This window comes from Diceros bicornis, chromosome 17 (genome assembly GCF_020826845.1).
Source record: "Diceros bicornis minor isolate mBicDic1 chromosome 17, mDicBic1.mat.cur, whole genome shotgun sequence".
NCBI classification, from domain to species: Eukaryota; Metazoa; Chordata; class Mammalia; order Perissodactyla; family Rhinocerotidae; genus Diceros; species Diceros bicornis.
Genome location: NC_080756.1, coordinates 24,077,437 through 24,096,243, shown reverse-complemented (window position 1 = coordinate 24,096,243; position 18,807 = coordinate 24,077,437). Strand labels below are relative to the sequence as shown.

The 18,807-nt window shown below is 39.1% G+C and overlaps 1 protein-coding gene across 2 annotated transcripts in view; it reads left to right on the top strand.

Moving 5' to 3' along the window:
• Nucleotides 1-18,807, top strand: part of ANO6 (anoctamin 6) — a 186,124-nt gene that overhangs the window by 98,412 nt on the left and 68,905 nt on the right. For both annotated transcript variants that reach the window (XM_058558450.1, XM_058558451.1), the window contains 4 exons: nucleotides 1,298-1,426; nucleotides 14,614-14,679; nucleotides 16,087-16,374; nucleotides 16,586-16,699. In XM_058558450.1, coding sequence (XP_058414433.1) covers nucleotides 1,298-1,426; nucleotides 14,614-14,679; nucleotides 16,087-16,374; nucleotides 16,586-16,699 — 597 coding nt within the window. The remainder of the gene's footprint in view (nucleotides 1-1,297; nucleotides 1,427-14,613; nucleotides 14,680-16,086; nucleotides 16,375-16,585; nucleotides 16,700-18,807) is intronic.

The following is an 18,807-nucleotide window of genomic DNA, read 5'->3' as shown; positions in this document are numbered from 1 at the left end:
TAATCATACTTAATGATTAAGTGGTTCTGCCAAATGACTGCAAAATGCAATCTCCCCGTGAGTTTTTAATTAAAAAAATTTGAAAATTTGAAAATATTACTTATCAGTTAAAAAGCAGTCTGGTTCTTAAACAACAACAAAATTCATGTAAGCATCCTGACAAGCTGTGTGAGAAACACAAATTCAAATCTTTCTTTAGATCAAAGTAAAACAATTCTGTCCAAATCCATATGGCAATCGAGATTGTTTTAAACTGTATTAGGGGTCGGCCCCGTGGCTTAGCGGTTGAGTGCGCGCACTCTGATACTGGCGGCCGGGGTTCGGATCCCGGTCACGCACTGACACACCGCTTCTCCAGCCATGCTGAGGCCGCGTCCCACATACAGCAACTAGAAGGATGTGCAACTATGACATACAACTATCTACTGGGGCCTTGGGGAGAAAAAGGGGAAAAAAAAAAAGGAGGACGATTGGCAATAGATGTTAGCTCAGGGCCGGTCTTCCTCAGCAAAAACAGGAGGATTGGCGTGGATGTTAGCTCAGAGCTGATCTTCCTCACACACACACAGTAAAAACTGTATTAGGTCTGTGTTCTGTTGTTATTTCTTTGTTTTTGAGCCATAAGGCTTTTAAGTTCTAAATTAAAGGCTCATTTATTTTGTTGTTGCTGCTGGGTTTTTTGTTTGTTTGGCTAGGAGTAAGGGGGTATCTTTTGTGGATCTGGGGACAAATACCAATAACTGGTGTAGCTTTTGTGTATATCAAAGCATCTTCTGGCATTTGTTTAAGGTTATAAAGTGATACCTTCTATAAAGGAGTGAGGTCCTGAGAGAAGTCATGAAAAATGATAAAAAGGTTAGAAAATACGACATAAAAAGGATGAGATTTTTATAAACAGGACTTTGTCTTAGATTTTTCTTCTTGTTAAATGAACTTCAGCCCTTCAGATAGGTACCTCTGGTAACTATGTTCACTTCCAACTTAGTACTCCTTTTGCTGTTGAGGTGGAAATAATTCTGGGATGATTATGTTAACATACATAATACTGATATTTTCCCATGTGTTTGTAGAATAATGCTAAACTGCTCAATTCAAGGACTTCCTTTCACCAAGAACAGATTATGCTTATGAAGATCGTGGTGACCATGACCTCTTCTTGGTCAAGGAGCTAGCAATGGATGTATTTCTCTTTCTCTGTAAATACATCAATGTACCTATTAAAGCTAGAAAATAAACACTTATAAATTGGCACTTTTGCAAAAAATTATATTAAAATTTGTTTTTCTGTTCCACACAGGCAGAATTTAATGGAAAACCTGACTCCCTCTTTTTTAACGATGGCCAGAGAAGAATTGACTTTGTTCTAGTGTATGAAGATGAAAGCAGAAAAGAGACCAATAAAAAGGGTTCAAATGAAAAACAAAGGGTAAGTGTTTTTTGCTATTTTTCTTTCTTTTTATTCCTTATAATATTGTGAAATGAAAAAAAGTGTATTTTTATGTAAGCAACAAAGTGAAACTGGTGTTTGAAATATCAAGTACCAAACACAGCTTTATATTTACTCTGCTTATCATTCCCCAAGACGTGTTAAGAAATTTTTATTTTTTAATTTGACCCGGAAACTTCCTCAGGCTCTTAACCTCAGTTGGTTTCACAGCTGAAGGCAGACTTTCTTCCAAGGAATTGCACTGTCTGTCTGTAGAAGAGATTTACATTAAAAGCACACTTGGCTGTTTGCAACTAGGTGGGAAAGGAAGCTGGTGATTAATAATGACAGCAAGAGTGATAACAGCTAGCGTTGAGTATATGCTCACTCATGGGTGGTACGTGCCTTTTGCATGCATTTTCTCATTTAATTCTCATATAACCTATGAGGTACAGTCTATTATATCATCATAGATGACAGAATTGACCTTTAGAGAGGTTAAATTAAATGATTGCCCAGGGTCATGGACTCTTTTATAAGAAATAGTGGAACCATGGTTCAAACTCTTGACGTAAATCTAGACCCTGTGCTCTAGACCTCTCCATTTTCCATCACCTCCCTTCCTTCCTTTTCATCCATTGCCAGTCAAGCTGCTCCTTCATCCCTTTCCTTTGCTTCAAGCTCTTTCAGGTAACAGGGTCACCTTTATGTCAAGATATGAAACCGTTTAGTAGGCTGGGGTTATAACAACTGCCTGAATCTTCTTTACCTGAACCCAAACTGTATTAAACTCAGACAGGACCAAAAAAGACAGCATACATGTAAGTGTTGCTTTTAATCACTTTGAAAATCATTCCCTCATTCTTTGTTTTTTCTCACATCTGTGCTGTTATACCACACAACTTGAGCTGTCCCTCTCTGGATTTTCTCTCTGAAATAGATCATTCTTAAATCTATCGATTTCTGCCCATTCTTTCAAACCAACTGATGAAACCGGTTTAAAATCAAGTAATCAGTCCTGTGTAGTTTTGGTTTTTTGTTTGTTTTGGAAGGGATAAGTTTGGAGGTTTGTATTTGCATGATGTCACAGAATAAGCCCAGGCTTTGGAACTTGACATTCAAATTCTAATTCTGCCACTGTATCGTCTGGAGTAATTCTAGTTGATATAACAAACTGGCCTCAAATTACAGTGGCTTGACACAATAAAAGTTTATTTATTGCTCATGTCAAGTCAAATGTCGCATCCCTCTTTGACATGATGGTTTGGGGGTACTGGTGGGGCTCTGTTCCTTGTGGTCGTGTAGGAAACTAGGCTGTGACACAGAGGCTTTGCCATATTCAATAGGTAGTTTCTAAGATCACCCTAGGTACCAACGTAAATAGTAGATAGGCTAAGAGAGAGGATGGAGAGAGTACTTGTGCTTCTTTCCTACTTTGGCCTGGGAGTGACAACATTAATTATGTTCACATTCTCTTGGTCAGAGCTCAGGAAGGTGGAGAGTGTAGTTTCTGGCTGGAAAGCTGTTTCTCAGTAAGAACTCCACACTATGGAAGGAGAACACGAATCTTTGGTGGACTGCTAGGTTGTCTTTGCCACAGCTACTCACTGGCTGTGTGACTTAGGTGAATTTTCTTATCAGCATGGTGTTTTGTTATTATTTTTGAGATGCGTGTTATTTTTACATTTTGACATCTAAAATCAGGGTACATCTTACAAATGGTGTATCATAATTTCGTTTGCTGAATTTTTTCTTATTGGTACATAAAATATTGCCTCATCACTCAGTCAGTGGCATCTTAGATTCAGCAAAATGAGAATCCCAGTACCTAATCCAAAGGATTATGGTTAGGGTTAAATAAAATATTATATAGAGATGTTATATAAATTTTCGGCACATGGTTGGTAATAGATGTTAATTCCTGTACCTTCTCTTTTATCTGGCGTTTTCTTAAAACAAGGCACTGGTATGAAAAGGCATGACACTCCTTCGGTTATTTCATTAGAGTAAAATAGCTTAAAGTACTTTATCGTTTTCCTGTGGACATTAAGATATATTCTATGCAGTCATAGTCACAATCATCAAATATTTATTAAGCATCCATATGCCAGTGGAACTGCATTGAGCACTATATAAAGTAAGTTAAACAAATCTAATCCATTAAAGTATTAAAGGAAACAGTTCTGGTTTTAAACAAGAGCCTCACTGCCATGGTGAAGGGGCCCTAGAACTGCTTACATTATTAATAAGTTCTGCATTTGCTTTACACAGAAACGGAGGTCCAGGGTAACTCATAAATCAAGAGAAAAAAGTCATTAATTTGGCAATCCCTGAACTCATGGATAGATTTACCATGATGTTGGTTTTTATAAGCTGTGCTTTGAAGTATTTTGAGTCTCTTTTTGTACATATTACTTAATTTAGACTCTGCTGGAATTCAAAGCTCAGCTTGGAATCACATTTTTATTAGTTGGAAAAACATTTGCAAGTTCTATCATACTCCCTATTAGGCTTATTCAGGATTTAGGGCAACACCAAGGAAAGGCAATTTCAAAATCCTGTTTTCTGTGAGAGAAAAAAAAATTATGTCTAAATTATATTAATTTCCTAAAGTCGACACCAAGGTTGACTTTGCCAGAGGCTGATCTAAAGAGTGTTGTTAAATACTTTTTTAAAGATGGAGAAAGCCGGCCCCGTGGCTTAGCGGTTAAGTGTGCACGCTCCACTACTGGTGGCCCGGGTTCGGATCCCGGGTGCGCACCGACGCACCACTTGTCCAGCCATGCTGAGGCGGCATCGCACATGCAGCAACTAGCAGGATGTGCAACTACGACATACAACTATCATAGTACTGGGGCTTTGGGGAGAAAAAGGGAAAAAAAGGAGGATGACTGGCAATAGATGTTAGCTCAGGGCCAGTCTTCCTCAGCAAAAAGAGAAGGATTGGCATGGATGTTAGCTCAGGGCTGATCTTCCTCAAAAAAACAAAACAAAACAAAGATGGAGAAAGATAGAAGTGATGGGGCCACAAACATCAAAAACAGAGAGGAGTACAAGGCTGCATCTTCCCATAAGCAAAAGAGAAAATATTTTTCTAGCCAGACCCCCAAATAGCTTGTAACTTTTTCCTCTTACATCAGTGAAAATACTTCAGAATATTCACAGCTTCCTTTATAATTTTATTTATTTATTTATTTTTCCCCCAAAGCCCCAGTAGATAGTTGTATGTCATAGTTGCACATCCTTCTAGTTGCTGTATGTGGGACGCGGCCTCAGCATGGCCGGAGAAGTGGTGCGTCGGTGCGCGCCTGAACCCGGGCCACCAGCAGTGGAGCGCGCGCACTTAACTGCTAAGCCACGAGGCTGGCCCACACCTTCCTTTAAAAAGCATAAACCATTTACATTTAGATGATGCATGGGGATGCTTATAAGTTGTTTCAATAATGTGCTCAGGTATCCAGGACTGTGCTTGGCACAGAATCAGAATCAGTTTGAATGTTTTTTGTTGCAAGTAACTGGAAAACCAAACTCAAAATGGCTTAAATACTAAAAGGAAATAATAATTTTCTCATTTAAGAAGTGGCCTGCCGGGCCGGCCCCATGGCTTAGCGGTTAAGTGCTCGCGCTCGGCTGCTGGCGGCCCAGGTTCGGATCCCAGGCGTGCACCGACGCACTGCTTCTCTGGCCATGCTGAGGCCACATCCCACGTACAGCAACTAGAAGGAAGTGCAGCTATGACGTACAACTATCTACTGGGGCTTTGGGGGAAAAAATAAATAAAAAAAAAAAAAAAAAAAAAGAAGTGGCCTGGAGATAGGACCATTTCTGCATTAGCTAATTTATTGGATTAATGAGGTCATCAGGATAGACTCCTTTTAGTTCTCATAGTTTCTAAGGCTTGTTTTAAGTTTTCTCAAAGGAAGACCATATTATGACAGTTTTGCTCTACCTTTGCCATCTTTTTACTTCTTTCCTTTTCTTATCCAAGTGCAATGGCTAAGACCTCTTGGATAAAACCAGTAACACGTAGTAGTCACCATTGTAATGTTCCTGATATCAATGGGAATGTTTCTAAAATTTCACCATTAAATATTGCACTTGCTATAAATTCTTAGTAGTTTTCTTTTAAAAGGTTAAAGGGGTTCCCTTCTAGTCCTAGATTGCTAAGAGTTTTTCTAAGTAGGTTTTAAATTTTATCCAATGCCTTTTTTTTTCCTATCAAGGTGATCACATGGCTTGATTTCTCATTAAATCTTATGTGCATTAAGTATATGGTTATTTGTGGCTAGTGAGACGATGACTAACTCAAAATCATTCATTTTTGGCTTCAACATGTAATGTATAATTTTTATAGTCATTAGCTTCCTACTTATGCTAACACTATGTTAACATAGTTTATTTATTTATAATTCATTAAAAAGTATTTGAGGACACTTACAGAAATGTATCACGACTAAAAGTAATTAGGTGAGGAAATCAGGGTGACAGAAATGTTAAAGGCCAGAAAAATAAAATGAAGCCATGTGTCATAGTAATAAACAAAATAATTTATTATTAACCATAAGGTCCTATATAGAAGTTAGAGTTCAACTGCACATTTGCCACTGAGTTTCCTAGTAGCCAGAGAAAATAGGGGATCTTATCAATAACGTGGTCTAAAGTTTCAACACAATAAAAACAAAACTGATTATTCAAAAGTAATATAATGTTCTGGTCTGAGGATCCCCCAGAAAGAAATTTTTCCCATGAAGCCTCATAAAGGGGAAGGCAGGATTCAATAGACTTAACACTGGCATACCTTCTCCACATTGAAGAAACAAAGGGATGGCAGAAGGGGGTTACGAAGAATCGGAACAATATAAAAAATTACCTGGAAATGACATATTTGCCACAGATAGTCCATAAATTGGCAACTTGAGGCTCATATTAGGACAGGTTAAGAAGAGATGATGGCAGCCAGTGTTGGGTGGTTTCACCTTCTCAGATCACTTTTGGTAGGTGCTCTGTCTTTTGTTGTAGGGAACGAAATCAGATCTAGCTTCAACTCCTTAATACTTGAGACTAAGGCAGGGAGCTCTTTATATTTTTATCTCCCTCCTTTACACCCTACTTGCTTATACTAAGATTGTAGGTTAAAAGGAATAAATTAAATTAGAATCAGCCGTTTCAAATTGCAGCTATGAAATGTGTTGCTGGTATAAGCATGTGTGGTTTTATTTTTGAGTGCTCAGCACAAGAGCAGTGAAGCCAAATCTTGCTTCTTATTTCCAAAATGGGAAGTATCCTTGGGCCCAATCCTGAAAACAGAGGACAGTGAAATCCTGAAAAGTAAAATCTGATTGCTTCATTTCATCTCACAAAGATGTGGAGAAGAGAAAACTCTTTTTCCCGTTGGTCCTTCTGAGGTCTGGCCTTAGGTTTGAATGAAGAAGCTGTCATTTGCCCTGGTCTCAACAGTCACCCGTGTCTCACTTTTCTAGAGGGTCATCTAATAAATAATCATAAAAGAATAGCTGCTTATGTGCACAGAAAGGAGTGTCCTAAAAAACAGTATTTCTTAAACTTATCTGATGATGAGTCATCTGCTTTGCTTGTTAAAACTAGGTTATTCAGGCCCCATTCTATACCTACTTAGAATCTCCAGGAGGTGGGCCCAAGGATCTGCATTTTAAGCAAGCACGCCAAATTGTTCAAATAAGCAGATAAGTCTGGAAAACACTGCCAGAAAATGTTTACGGTAGCAGTTATCTCAGCTGTAGATTATAGGTGATTTTTTTTCTTCTTGGAAAATTTCTGTTTCCTGTTACTATTTATTTATTTATTTTTTGTAATTACAAACCAAAATGTTTGTAATTTAACCAAAAATGTTAATTTAAACAGAAAAGTTGGAAGTGAACTTTAGCTAGATATTAACTTCATTCTATGCTTATCCTTTAGAATGCTCATCTATTCCTGTCCCCTAGTGAACACACATTATCTACTTGAGTAAAGCCCTCATCAGATCGGTCCACTAACATTAAATGTTTCATCACCAATGTGTGAATTTAAATTAAGTCCCTATTAAATAATTTATTCCGCTTACAAAACCTTCTTGAGCACATGATATATAACTAATAAATAGCACTTAGAGTAATTAGACAGTAATTTTTTGCACAAATTAAGTGCCTTGACTTATTTCTCATCCATCTTTCTAGGCTTAACAAAGATTGGCAAGTTGGAAAATACAGTGACAGCGCCATCAGTACTTTGCCTAACAAAGCTATAAGAGTATTTGAAATTAATCTATGCATGTGTTTCATTAATCCCAACTGATTTATGCTTTGTCATCATTACAGTGTATTCAGTAATTTTACTTCTTAGACATTGCAACCCCTGCTTTTTGTGCTGAAAAAGCTGGGTGACATAAAGAAAATGATAGATATTGGTGTTTACAATCAGTATTATTACTGTATAATTCACGAGCAAATCCTTCCCAACAATGACTTTATTAAGCTAAATGGGATGTGTAATCTAAGGTGCTTAGGGACAGAAAGCTTTCTTAATTATGCCAGCCTGTCCTTTGTGATTTTGATTGCTTTATTCTTTGTTTCTCTAACAGCTCAAGGAACCTCTTAAAAGAGGTATGAATAAAATTCCAGTTTTTGGAGTGGGATGGGTGCTCCTGTCTTCTTTCACTTTGAACCCCCAGTCCCAGCTATTACAGTATTCAACAGTAATAGAATCACATGCATCTTTTTATGACGTACATAGGTCGTCAATGACTATAGTTACTTTGGCGTTACTAGAAATAAGTAAAAAAAAAAAAGATAGATTCGAGTTGCAATGCCAATGAATGTGCTCCCCTAGTGATAGAGAGCCAGTGAGTTTAGTTTAGTCATTTTGTGCTGCCAAATGCTGATCATAGATTATAAACATAGTTTAGGTTCTTATATGTAAGGTTTTCCAACAAGGCATGTAGATAATTTTTAGTTAAAAATTTTGTGGCATTAGATATTCATTTATTCAACAAATATTTATTGAGCAATGGCTGTGTCAGGCAATATGCAATATTAATTTTCTTTCATTTTTAACATGGAAGACAGCTCTACTCTAATTTTTTTAAATGTCAAGAACACTGTTACTTATCCAAGTGTAAATTCTACGGAGAAGTAAAGATGATGATTTCAAATTAAATCGATTTAAGCAATCTTTTCTTAAGTAAGCAGTCTTTTTCTATATATGCCTGTTTGACAAATATAGCACATATGCTAATTTACTTTAGCTACTTGACAAACCATGAAAACTGGTTTGATCAATTTTAAAATTATTCCCCTAGTTCTTTGTGAATTGCTGTGCCAAAGGAAAATAACAAGAACTGTCGCATTAAAGTAACACCAAGGTGATATATTAACATGTTTAAGCAAATAAAAATGTCCTATCCTTGATTCAACTGTTTAAGTATTTATAGTTACTGGTAAAATGGAGGGCATTATAAACCAACTCCAAGGTCTACCAATTATCTTGAGAGAAATCAGGTAAATACCTGAGGAGTTCTTTGTAAAGAACTAGATCAGAACTAAAATAGGATAAATTAGTTCAACCTTTCTGGAGGGCACTATGGCAATACATATTAAAGAACTTAAAATTGCATACACTCTTTGCTTCTAGGACTTTATCCTGAGGAGGTAATAATGGACGCTCAAAGATTGTTCTACCAGGATTTTCATAATAATGAAAAATTAGAAACAACCTAAATAGCCAACAATTTGAGATTGGTTAAATAAATTACAGTGCATCTCCCTGAGAGAATATTATCAAGCTATTAAAATGAGATTGAAGAGAAGTATTTTTAATGTTTTCTACATCTATGATATTCATGTGTGCTGTATACTCTTATTAGTGACTTCCCTTATTACACACAGAAATGGGGCAAAAGAGGGAGATATAAAGATGTGTTTACATCCTTCAGAGAATGAAAAGGCTATCCCTCCATCCAATATCAAAGAAAGTTGTCCAAGGACCAAGATGACTAAGTGGTATAGAAGAGTCAAGAAGAGGGAGGGTTGAGTGACTCAGCGTTAAGATCCATTTCCTGGAGTTCTATAGTAAAGTGGTGTCATGGGTGTCCCACTGGAGGGATTAAGGTGTCATTGTATGCACAGTGTGGAGGCCAAGTGGGTTGGGGTTGCCTATTTTTATTCAGATGTTTGGCATTAAAAAGGAGAGGTGAGCCTCTAAGGCCTGCAGGGTAAAGAGGATTGATTTACATATGTATGTATGAATGAATGAATAAGAGGATAACGATGGCTAACATGTCTACAGGGCTTATGTCAAGCATGCTGAGGACATTATACCCATGATCACATTTAATCCTTAAGAAAACCCAGGATGAAGTTATTTCTTATCTCATTTTTGAGATGAAGCCACTGATGCTTGTAGAGTTTATTTGTCCAGTGTCACAGAGCTAGCAAATGGCAGAACCAGGATTTGAGATTTGACTCTGATTCTGACCATTATGCCCAGGAGTAAAAGGAAAACCCAAACTACAAGAGCTAAAGGAAGGGGCAGTTTGTAATTTTATTTATTTATTTATTTTTTCCCCCAAAGCCCCAGTAGATAGTTGTATGTCATAGCCGCACATCCTTCTTAGTTGCTGTATGTGGGACACGGCCTCAGCATGGCCGGAGAAGCCGTGCGTCGGTGCACGCCTGGGATCTGAACCCGGGCCGCCAGCAGCAGAGCGCGCGCACTTAACCGCTAAGCCGCAGGGCCGGCCCAGAAGGGGCAGTTTGATAGACTAAAATCTGGCAGGAGAGAGTCCCATGCAGGTGAGGAGGAGTTACAGCCTCAGGTTAGAAATTCCACAGAGGAGGAACCGTGTCTATCTTGCACTATGCAGCATGGTGCAGTCATGGTTGACACAGCTGATATAACCAAGATAAGAGTAGTTTGTGTTTGGTGTTTTTGATGACAGAACTGCCCTCTGAGGGTGCTGGTTCATTTCTGCTCTCTGAACCGTCCCCCTTTTGTCATCTAGTAATTCAGACTGCAAGGTGTCTGGAAATGACTTCATGTTCTGGATGCCCTGAGCTGTCTGGTGCTAGTACACTCCAGAATTAAACTTGCTCTCTTCTCTGTCATATCCTGTAATACCTGTAAGTAAAAGTTCGTGGAACATTTTGGGGGGCTCAGGAAAGGGGAGCCCAGTTGCTACACTGCAGTAATTTGTATTCCTCAGTCCATTCCCACAGAACAGGCAGCTATTGATCCACCATCCACTCAATTTATGCATTCATTCATCAGACATTTATTGCTTATTTATTCTGTTGTTGGCCTGTTCTAAGTGGCAAGGATATCAAGATGAAAAGACAAACATGTCTAGGGGTGGGGATGGTAATTGAAGAGCAGGCAGGGCTGTGGAAGGATTTAATACTTTTTTTTTTTTTTTGGTGAGGAAGATTGGCCCTAAGCTAACATCTGTTGCCAATCTTCCTCTTTTTGCTTGGGGAAAATTGTCCCTGAGCTAACACCCGTGCTAGCCTCCCTCTATTTTGTATATGGGACGCCACCACAGCATGGCTTGATGAGCGATGTGTAGGTCTGCGCCCGGTACCTGAACCTGCAAACCCTGGACCACCAAAGCAGAGCGTGCAAACTTAACCACTATGCCACCGGGCTGGCCCCTGGATTTAATACTGTTAAAGATGAGAAACATTTAAGGTGATTGTTGGCTGAGTAAGAGCAATAAAGAGAAGAGAATGGAGAGAAGAGAAGGTATTGCTGAAAGAAGCTCAAGAAGAGATAGAAAAAGGATGCAATCTTCTGACACCAAGAAGAGAGATGGCGTCCAGCTGTTGATAAGTAGACAGAAAGATACGTGCAGGAGTTGACAGTCAGTGGCTGCCATTTTCTCTGTGAGGAAGGAGGCAAGGTCACTCACAGAGTCTGCTGCTCTGGGAATTAGGTGGGTAATGTGAGGAGGACCTTGAAAGTTTGGAACAGCTTCCTGATAGATGAGGAGGGGAGCCAGGAAGGATACGGCTGCACATCATGGTGGGCCTAGCTGTGATGGGAACCGTGAATTTCTAATAAGGCCAGTTAACACAGGTCTGTGATTTCCTTTTAGCAGCACTTAATAGTTAACAAAGCCATTAAGCCACAGGAAAAGCTCCTCTTTTGACTGATTCTTCTATACTTCTAACTAGAAGAATATTTGTCTATAAGAACTAAGATCCTTGGGTCTGAGCCTTCACATCTTAACTGAAATTATTCCTGACTGGCTTCTAGAGGATACAGAAGACACAGGCCTGGATCCTGCTTATGACTTGCTAGTGGGTTGCCCCTTGTACAGCCTCAGAGTGAGTCATTGCCCCTGGAGGAGAGGAAGTCACAGTGTCCGGTCTACTCAGAACACCTGCTCCCTCCACTCTACAGTATTTAGGTTTTAGGCTAACAGGTTTCCCCTAGTTCATGGCTACTCTATCAGTCAGGAGACTTACTAGCAAGTAACAGAGATGAGCTCCAATTTAAGCAGACAAGGAGTTTATCAGAAGAATGTTAGGGAGCTCACAGGTTCTTCTGAATGGTTGGACAAACAAGCCTGGAAACTAGGCTACCAGAAGCACTGCCCCAAATCCCACTGCAGAGCCTATCTGGGAGAGAAAGCATGGTTGCTCCCCTGGGCCTAGAGCTGCGGCTGGCACTGCTGGCACCACTGACCAGCAGTGGTCCTGGCATACTCCTGCCATAACCTCTGCTATCTCTGGAACTGGCATTCACTCTCCCAACCACCCCTGAATGGGTTCTGCTTGGCCTGACTTGTTTGCATCACTAGCTTCTGATTTGGAGTCCAGAGTGAGTGATCTCATTAATAGGGCCGAGCTCGTGTGCCGATAGCTGAACTTCATGAGAGACAAGGAGCTGCAGTGTCTATATTTTTTTCTGCTGTAGTGGACGTGGGCTCTGGTGGCAGTTGAAATGTTGGCCATAAAGAACGACATGTCCATTACAGTGCTATGAAACACATGAACAAATGTTTCAGTCCTGTATTGGACGAAAGTCTTAGGTCACTGGATGCTGAGTTTCTCTGTAGTTCCTCTCTTGCAGACTATTTTAAATTCTTTGAATCTTCAGCACTTTGCAGGATATTCTCAGAAAATGTTCGTAGAATGAATTAATAAGTGTTGAATATATTCTTTCAACAAACATGTCTTGGGCATATACTCTGTGTCAGGCACTATGTTGAACATTGTTGGCAGGATCAAAAATGCTTGTATGCAATAGTAAAGAAAGAAGCAATCAGGAGCAAGGACTCAGCTACCTTGCAAGAATCAAAACATGAGGGTTAGGATCTAGAGTGAAGAAATACTGCTTAAATATGAACTAGGTAGGATGAGTCTGAATCAGCTTCCCAAGTTGAGGTTGGGGATATGGCAGATCAGGGACAGAAAGGGCTGAAAGACTTAGCAGGGTGAATTGCAGAGATGGCCGGGGTGGGAGGCAGGCAGAGTGGACAGTCCTCTGCTGGGAGCAGAGTGGGAAAGTTGCACCTCAAGCTCTCCTGGTTCTCATCTGACTCGGCCATTTCTAGGCAGGTTGCTTGTTCATTTTTAGGGGAGTTGTAGCACTTGCTGGTTTTTCTCTAAGTGACTATTGTATGCTCCAATTGTAGCAAGCAATTAAATGTGTTATATTTGTAAAGCGTAGAACAGTGTCTGGCATGTTGTAAGTCCTATATAACCATTTATTAAATATATAAAATAAAGCAATTTTCTGTTTCTGATACTTCCACAAAATATGTTAGGGATTCCACTTGGTCTCACATTTAGCCAAATGCCAGGTGTATTTTTCCACCTTCTGACCTTTGGCCTTTTTTGTACAGCATCTGCTTTACATTTTTTAGGTGCTTTCTGTATTCTAGGCACTGTCTGTAGCACAGCAGCTCAGCCCTGCCTCTGCCCATTTAGAGTTGGCAAATCATATGGATGGTGCTCCCCAGGCAAAGTGGCCTGACGGCCAGACCCACTGGATTCCCTATGCCTTGATCCAGTAATTCCTTTCTATCTTATCAATTGCTGAAGTTAAAAAAAAACCTTTAATCCAGCTTTTTCCATGGTCTTCAGTGGGAGAGTTGGTCCCATTCACCTCCTGTTATTACTAGAGATGGAAATTGTAGTTTCTGTGGTTTAAATCATATAATCCTCATGAGAACCTCACAAGGAAACGAACGAGGTTTTCTCCATTCTGCAGATGAGGAAAAGGAGGCCAGGAGAGTTTAAGTTTCCTGCCAGAGGTCAAAGAGCTGATTAGTAATGGCACCAGAATTTGAACACAGGCAGTCTGGTTTTAGAACTTGTGTGCTTAACTTCTATATCCACTCATTTTCTTCTTTTCATAAAGTGGTATAACTGCTTCATCATTAAAAGCATTCTTTTAAAAGGTCAAAGGAGTGTCCACATTTACATACTTCCCTTACAACTGAGAACACAGCTTGGCATAAGCCTCGCCAGATAGAATTTAATATCAATAAATACAGTATGTTCTATAGCTTTTTAAATGGCTGTGTAGCATGGACAGATATATTATCAATGAATTTGTCCCTTATTTTTGTAGATTTAGATTTTCTTTTGTAGCTTCACAAGCATTTCAATCTTGCAGAGAGAAAAATCCCTTGAATTTTGTCCAAATTGTCTGTGTCAGTTTATTGAAATTGGTCAAGGCATGCAGAGATGAAATATATGCATTCAAAATTGAACCATTTGAATGTCTGGTGTGGAAATAAAATTTTAAAAATCTAGAATGTCAGATCTGGGCTATAACTCTGGTAAAGGACATCAGCGAATGGGAGTCAAAAAACTTTATTTGTGTGCAAAACCTCTTTTAAGCCAAAAAAAAAAAGTCCTCGGAATTGTGTCAAAGCCAGAGACTTTTGTGCACCTCAAATGGCCAAAGACTCATGGGGACAACCAAAGGCCTTCCAGAGTGCTAAAGGAATCCAGGTATACTCCACGGCCTTCCGTCTGAGGAATCTAACACCCACTAATCACCAACAGCCAGGGCACCTTCATTGCTTCTGTGCCATTTTAAGCAAATGTCTCTCTTCTTCAGGCTCAAACTGGTTTGTTGTTTATTTTTTCTTAAAAAAAAAAACCTTTTTCTGCCCATGGTAAAACTAAAGGCCTAACATATTTCCCAATTTCTTTTGACAGAGAAGAAGGCGAGCATATGAGTCGAACCTCATCTGTGATGGTCTGCAGCTGGAAGCAACAAGATCAGTAAGTGTCTGTCTCTTTCCAACCTTTGGTTGACCATTGCTCTGGGGAACCTGCATGTCACTTGGAATGCTGGAATAGCATTTGAAAAATGCAACCCCAGCCACACCTTAGTTGAGAGAGGAGTCAATCAAAATCTGCATTATAGAATGTATGCGGTCATATGTCACTTAACAACAAGGATACATTCTGAGAAATGAGTTGTTAGGCAATTTTGTCGTCGTGCGAACATCATAGAGTGTTCTTACACAAACCTAGATGGTATAGCCTACTACACACCTAGGCTATATGGTACTAATCTTATGGGACCACTGTCATATATGTGGTCTGTTTTTGACTGAAACGTTGTTATGTGGGGTGTGACTATATTTGTTTCTGGTGAAAGCAAGCAGATATTTTTTAATAGCCAAAAAAGAGATCATAAATACATGTATAAATCATTGTTTTCTTCTTTTAAGAACCTTTTTAAAGATTTTTTTTTACTTAACAAGCAATATTTTACGAAAAAAATTACAAAATGTAGGAATAGTGACAATAAAAATCATCTGTATCTTATCATAAATAATCTTGTAGTCCTTCTAAACTTTTTTTTGCTCAAATATATACATTTTTCTTTTCCAAAAAGAGGAATTATTATTTCAGTTTTTTAATTTGCTTTTTTCCCTTTAATATATAGTAAATGCATTTCTATATCAATAAATATAATTCTTTGACATCCTTTTTAATGGCTGCATAACATGGTATTGAACAGATATAATAAACTAAACAGTCCTTTTGTAGGTTTAAGAAATTAAAAAATTATCATTATAATACTGCAATGAATATTGTAGTGTTTTTATTTTTAGTCACTAATTTGAATGGAGTGGTGGGCAAATTAACAAGTTTGCTTTTCTTCATTTAAAATATTAGTAATTTTAGGGCCGGCCCTGTGGCTTAGTGGTTAAGTGCGTGTGTTCCGCTGCTGGCGGCCCCAGTTCGGATCCGGGCATGCACTGACGTACCACTTCTCTGGCCATGCTGAGGCCGTGTCCCACGTACAGCAACTAGACGGATGTGCATCTATGACATACAACTATCTACTGGGGTTGGGGGAAAAAAATAAATAAATAAAATTAAAAAAAAATATATTAGTAATTTTATGAAAGAACTATGATAAGGATTTTAATTACTTTCTCAATGATTTGAACCAAGAAATTATCTTTAAGGCAAAAATTTATACTGGTTTGCAAATCTATTTTTATTATAGCTTCACTTTTACCAGCATCCTGTGTGTGTGTGTGTGTGTGTGTGTGTGTGTTCACGCATGCATGTGTTTTAACTAGCAGCAACATAAGAAAAATCTATGTGTTTTAAAATTGTGAAAATAGTTGGTTTGATTTCCTAGTTTGTATTTTTATTTTTCCAATATAGGTTTTGGATGACAAGCTTGTATTTGTAAAAGTGCATGCCCCGTGGGAGGTGTTATGTACATATGCTGAGATAATGCACATCAAATTGCCTCTGAAACCCAATGATCTGAAAACCCGGTCCTCAGCCTTCGGTAATTTCAACTGGTTTACCAAAGTCCTCCAAGTGGATGAAAGTATCATCAAGCCAGAGCAAGAGTTTTTCACTGCCCCATTTGAGAAGAACCGGATGAATGATTTTTATATTCATGACAGAGATACCTTCTTCAATCCAGCCACCAGAAGCCGCATTGTAAGTCTAAATCAAATTTAGTTGCTGTCTTGGGGTGATTTGGAACCTGCTGTTGAATAATTAGTGGTTTGGTTTGGTTGGTTTAGTTTTGTTTTTAAAGCTGCCAAAAGAAAGGAAAAGAAATATGCCTACGGATTCCTGTTACAATAGTAAACAACAATTGGTTAGTTACACTGTATAAACCACACATTCTATTTTGGAATCTTTTTAGGTTTACTTCATCCTCTCTCGGGTCAATTATGAAGTGAAGGGCAACGTTAAAAAGTTTGGGATTAACAGACTTGTAAACTCTGGGATCTACAAAGCAGCTTTTCCTCTCCATGATGTAAGTCAAATGGCAAAAATGAAATAAAATACGTAGTGTCTATCCAGTGTTAACAGGGAAGGGTGAATCTTCCTGACCTTAGGTTTCTTCCTCACTAAAATGAAGATAATATATTGCAAGATGACAAACTCATTTAGGGCAGGAACCAGGTTGTATTGTTCACTGCTGAATCCCAGGCATAGATAATGTACTCAGTTTGAGTGAGTGAGTGAATGAATGAATGAATGAACAGTAGCTCTCCCATAGTTAGTGTGCAAAGCAGTGTAGATTAGCAGTTAAGAGCATGGACTCTGGGGCTGAAATGCCTGCTCTGCCACTTTCCCACTGGATGACTGTGTGAAAATCATTTAGCTTCTCTGTTCCTTAATTTCCTCATGAGTAAAATGAAGATAATAATAGTACCTACCTCATAAAGTTGTGAGGATTAAGTAATCCATGTCAAATGTTAGAATAGTCCCTGGCATATAGTAAGTGATATATATGTGTTAGCTATTTTCATAATTACTGACAGATGTTATTATCAACCAGAAAAGTATTAGTTCTTTGTAAGCAAAATATATATTAGACCTTCTCATTTATCATTTTCTGTAATTCAGACTTTTTCCTCCCTGAAGTACCCTTTTCAAACTGTGCCCTGGAATATCACAGGGCTTTTAAAAAGGCATCTGTCAGGGTCCTTGTCACAATGGCAATATGGCAGAGTGTTGACATTTTTTCAAGACTATGTTCTGAGATGACAGCAACTCCTCAAATTCAAGAGCACTTCTCTAGCCGATAATATCTCTCATGAAATGAAATTTTTAAAATGTGACTGCTTCAGATCCTTAATGATTCCATAAATGCAGGGATGTTATATCTAAGCTCTTTAAATAAATTCTGTCATTGAAATAAATTAAATACTACATTATATTGCACTGTTATTTTGTTACATTCACTATCAATTTATCTGAATCCCTAAGTCCAAAGAAAGTAGAGACTGAGATTGATAATTGCTACTGTGTGGTACATGGATTTGTGGATGAAGACAATATTGAAATGTACTGTATAAGAGAATAAAACTAGGACACTAAACAGCTGCTTGATACACATGCATTAATGGAAGACAGGAAGCTGGGCGGAGAAGCAGACGCTGAGATTCCTGGCTGAGAAAACCAGCGTAGCAGTCCGGCCTGACAGTCCGTGTGTTCTATATTTGTGCCCCAGCAAAATTAGCAATTATAGCATGACATGAACTCTGGGGACACTAGCAAATAGCTGTCACGACTGTTCATCTGGGATGCCAAGGTTCTATAGGATTCAGTTGGAATCTGCCTGTGCTCAGTTCTTGTCCTCTAAAGCCTCTTGTAATTGCAGTGATCCCACATCTAGGCTGAGGAATGATCTCATGTAGTATTTGGGAAGGGAGGTGAGTGGAAGTCAGGACCCATGTTAAGGCTTGGCTGGGTGATAATCTGATTCTAGTAAAGGAGGAAGGAAAATGAATCAGGTGAGAAGAAGGGTGACTGAATTTAAGCAGAGGCAGGAAGTTTTGTTTCTTGAATAAGCTATGTGTATAACATGATGTCAAGCTTCTTTGTTGTTTATATTCTACATGTTGTCACAGAATAATTGCTGAACTGGGGGACAAAGAAGCCTGGGTTTTAGAATTGACCCTGCTGCTAACCGGTTAAGGCCCTGGTTTCCCCGGGTGTCCATGGAGGGAGCTGGACTATTAGGTGTTCCTCCGTTGTGGCAGTTTTGGCACTTGAGCAGCCCAATTTTTCATTATTTAGGACTGGCCCACTTATAGGACATTAAGCATCCCTAGGGCTCCCACTAAGTACCAAGTACCTGTTTCCCAGGATTGTACCAACCAAGCATTCCTCCCCACACACATTCACAGATGGCTCTCATGGGGTTAGTAATACCCCTGGTTGAGAATCAGTAAAAATTACATGGTAGGGCCGGCCCGGTGGCGCAAGTGGTTAAGTGTGTGCACTCCGCTGTGGCGGCCCGGGGTTCACCAGCTCAGATGCCGGGCACGCCCTGACGCACCGCTTAGCAAGCCATGCTGTGGCGGCGTCCCATATAAAGTGGAGGAAGATGGGCACAGTTGTACAGTTGTTAGC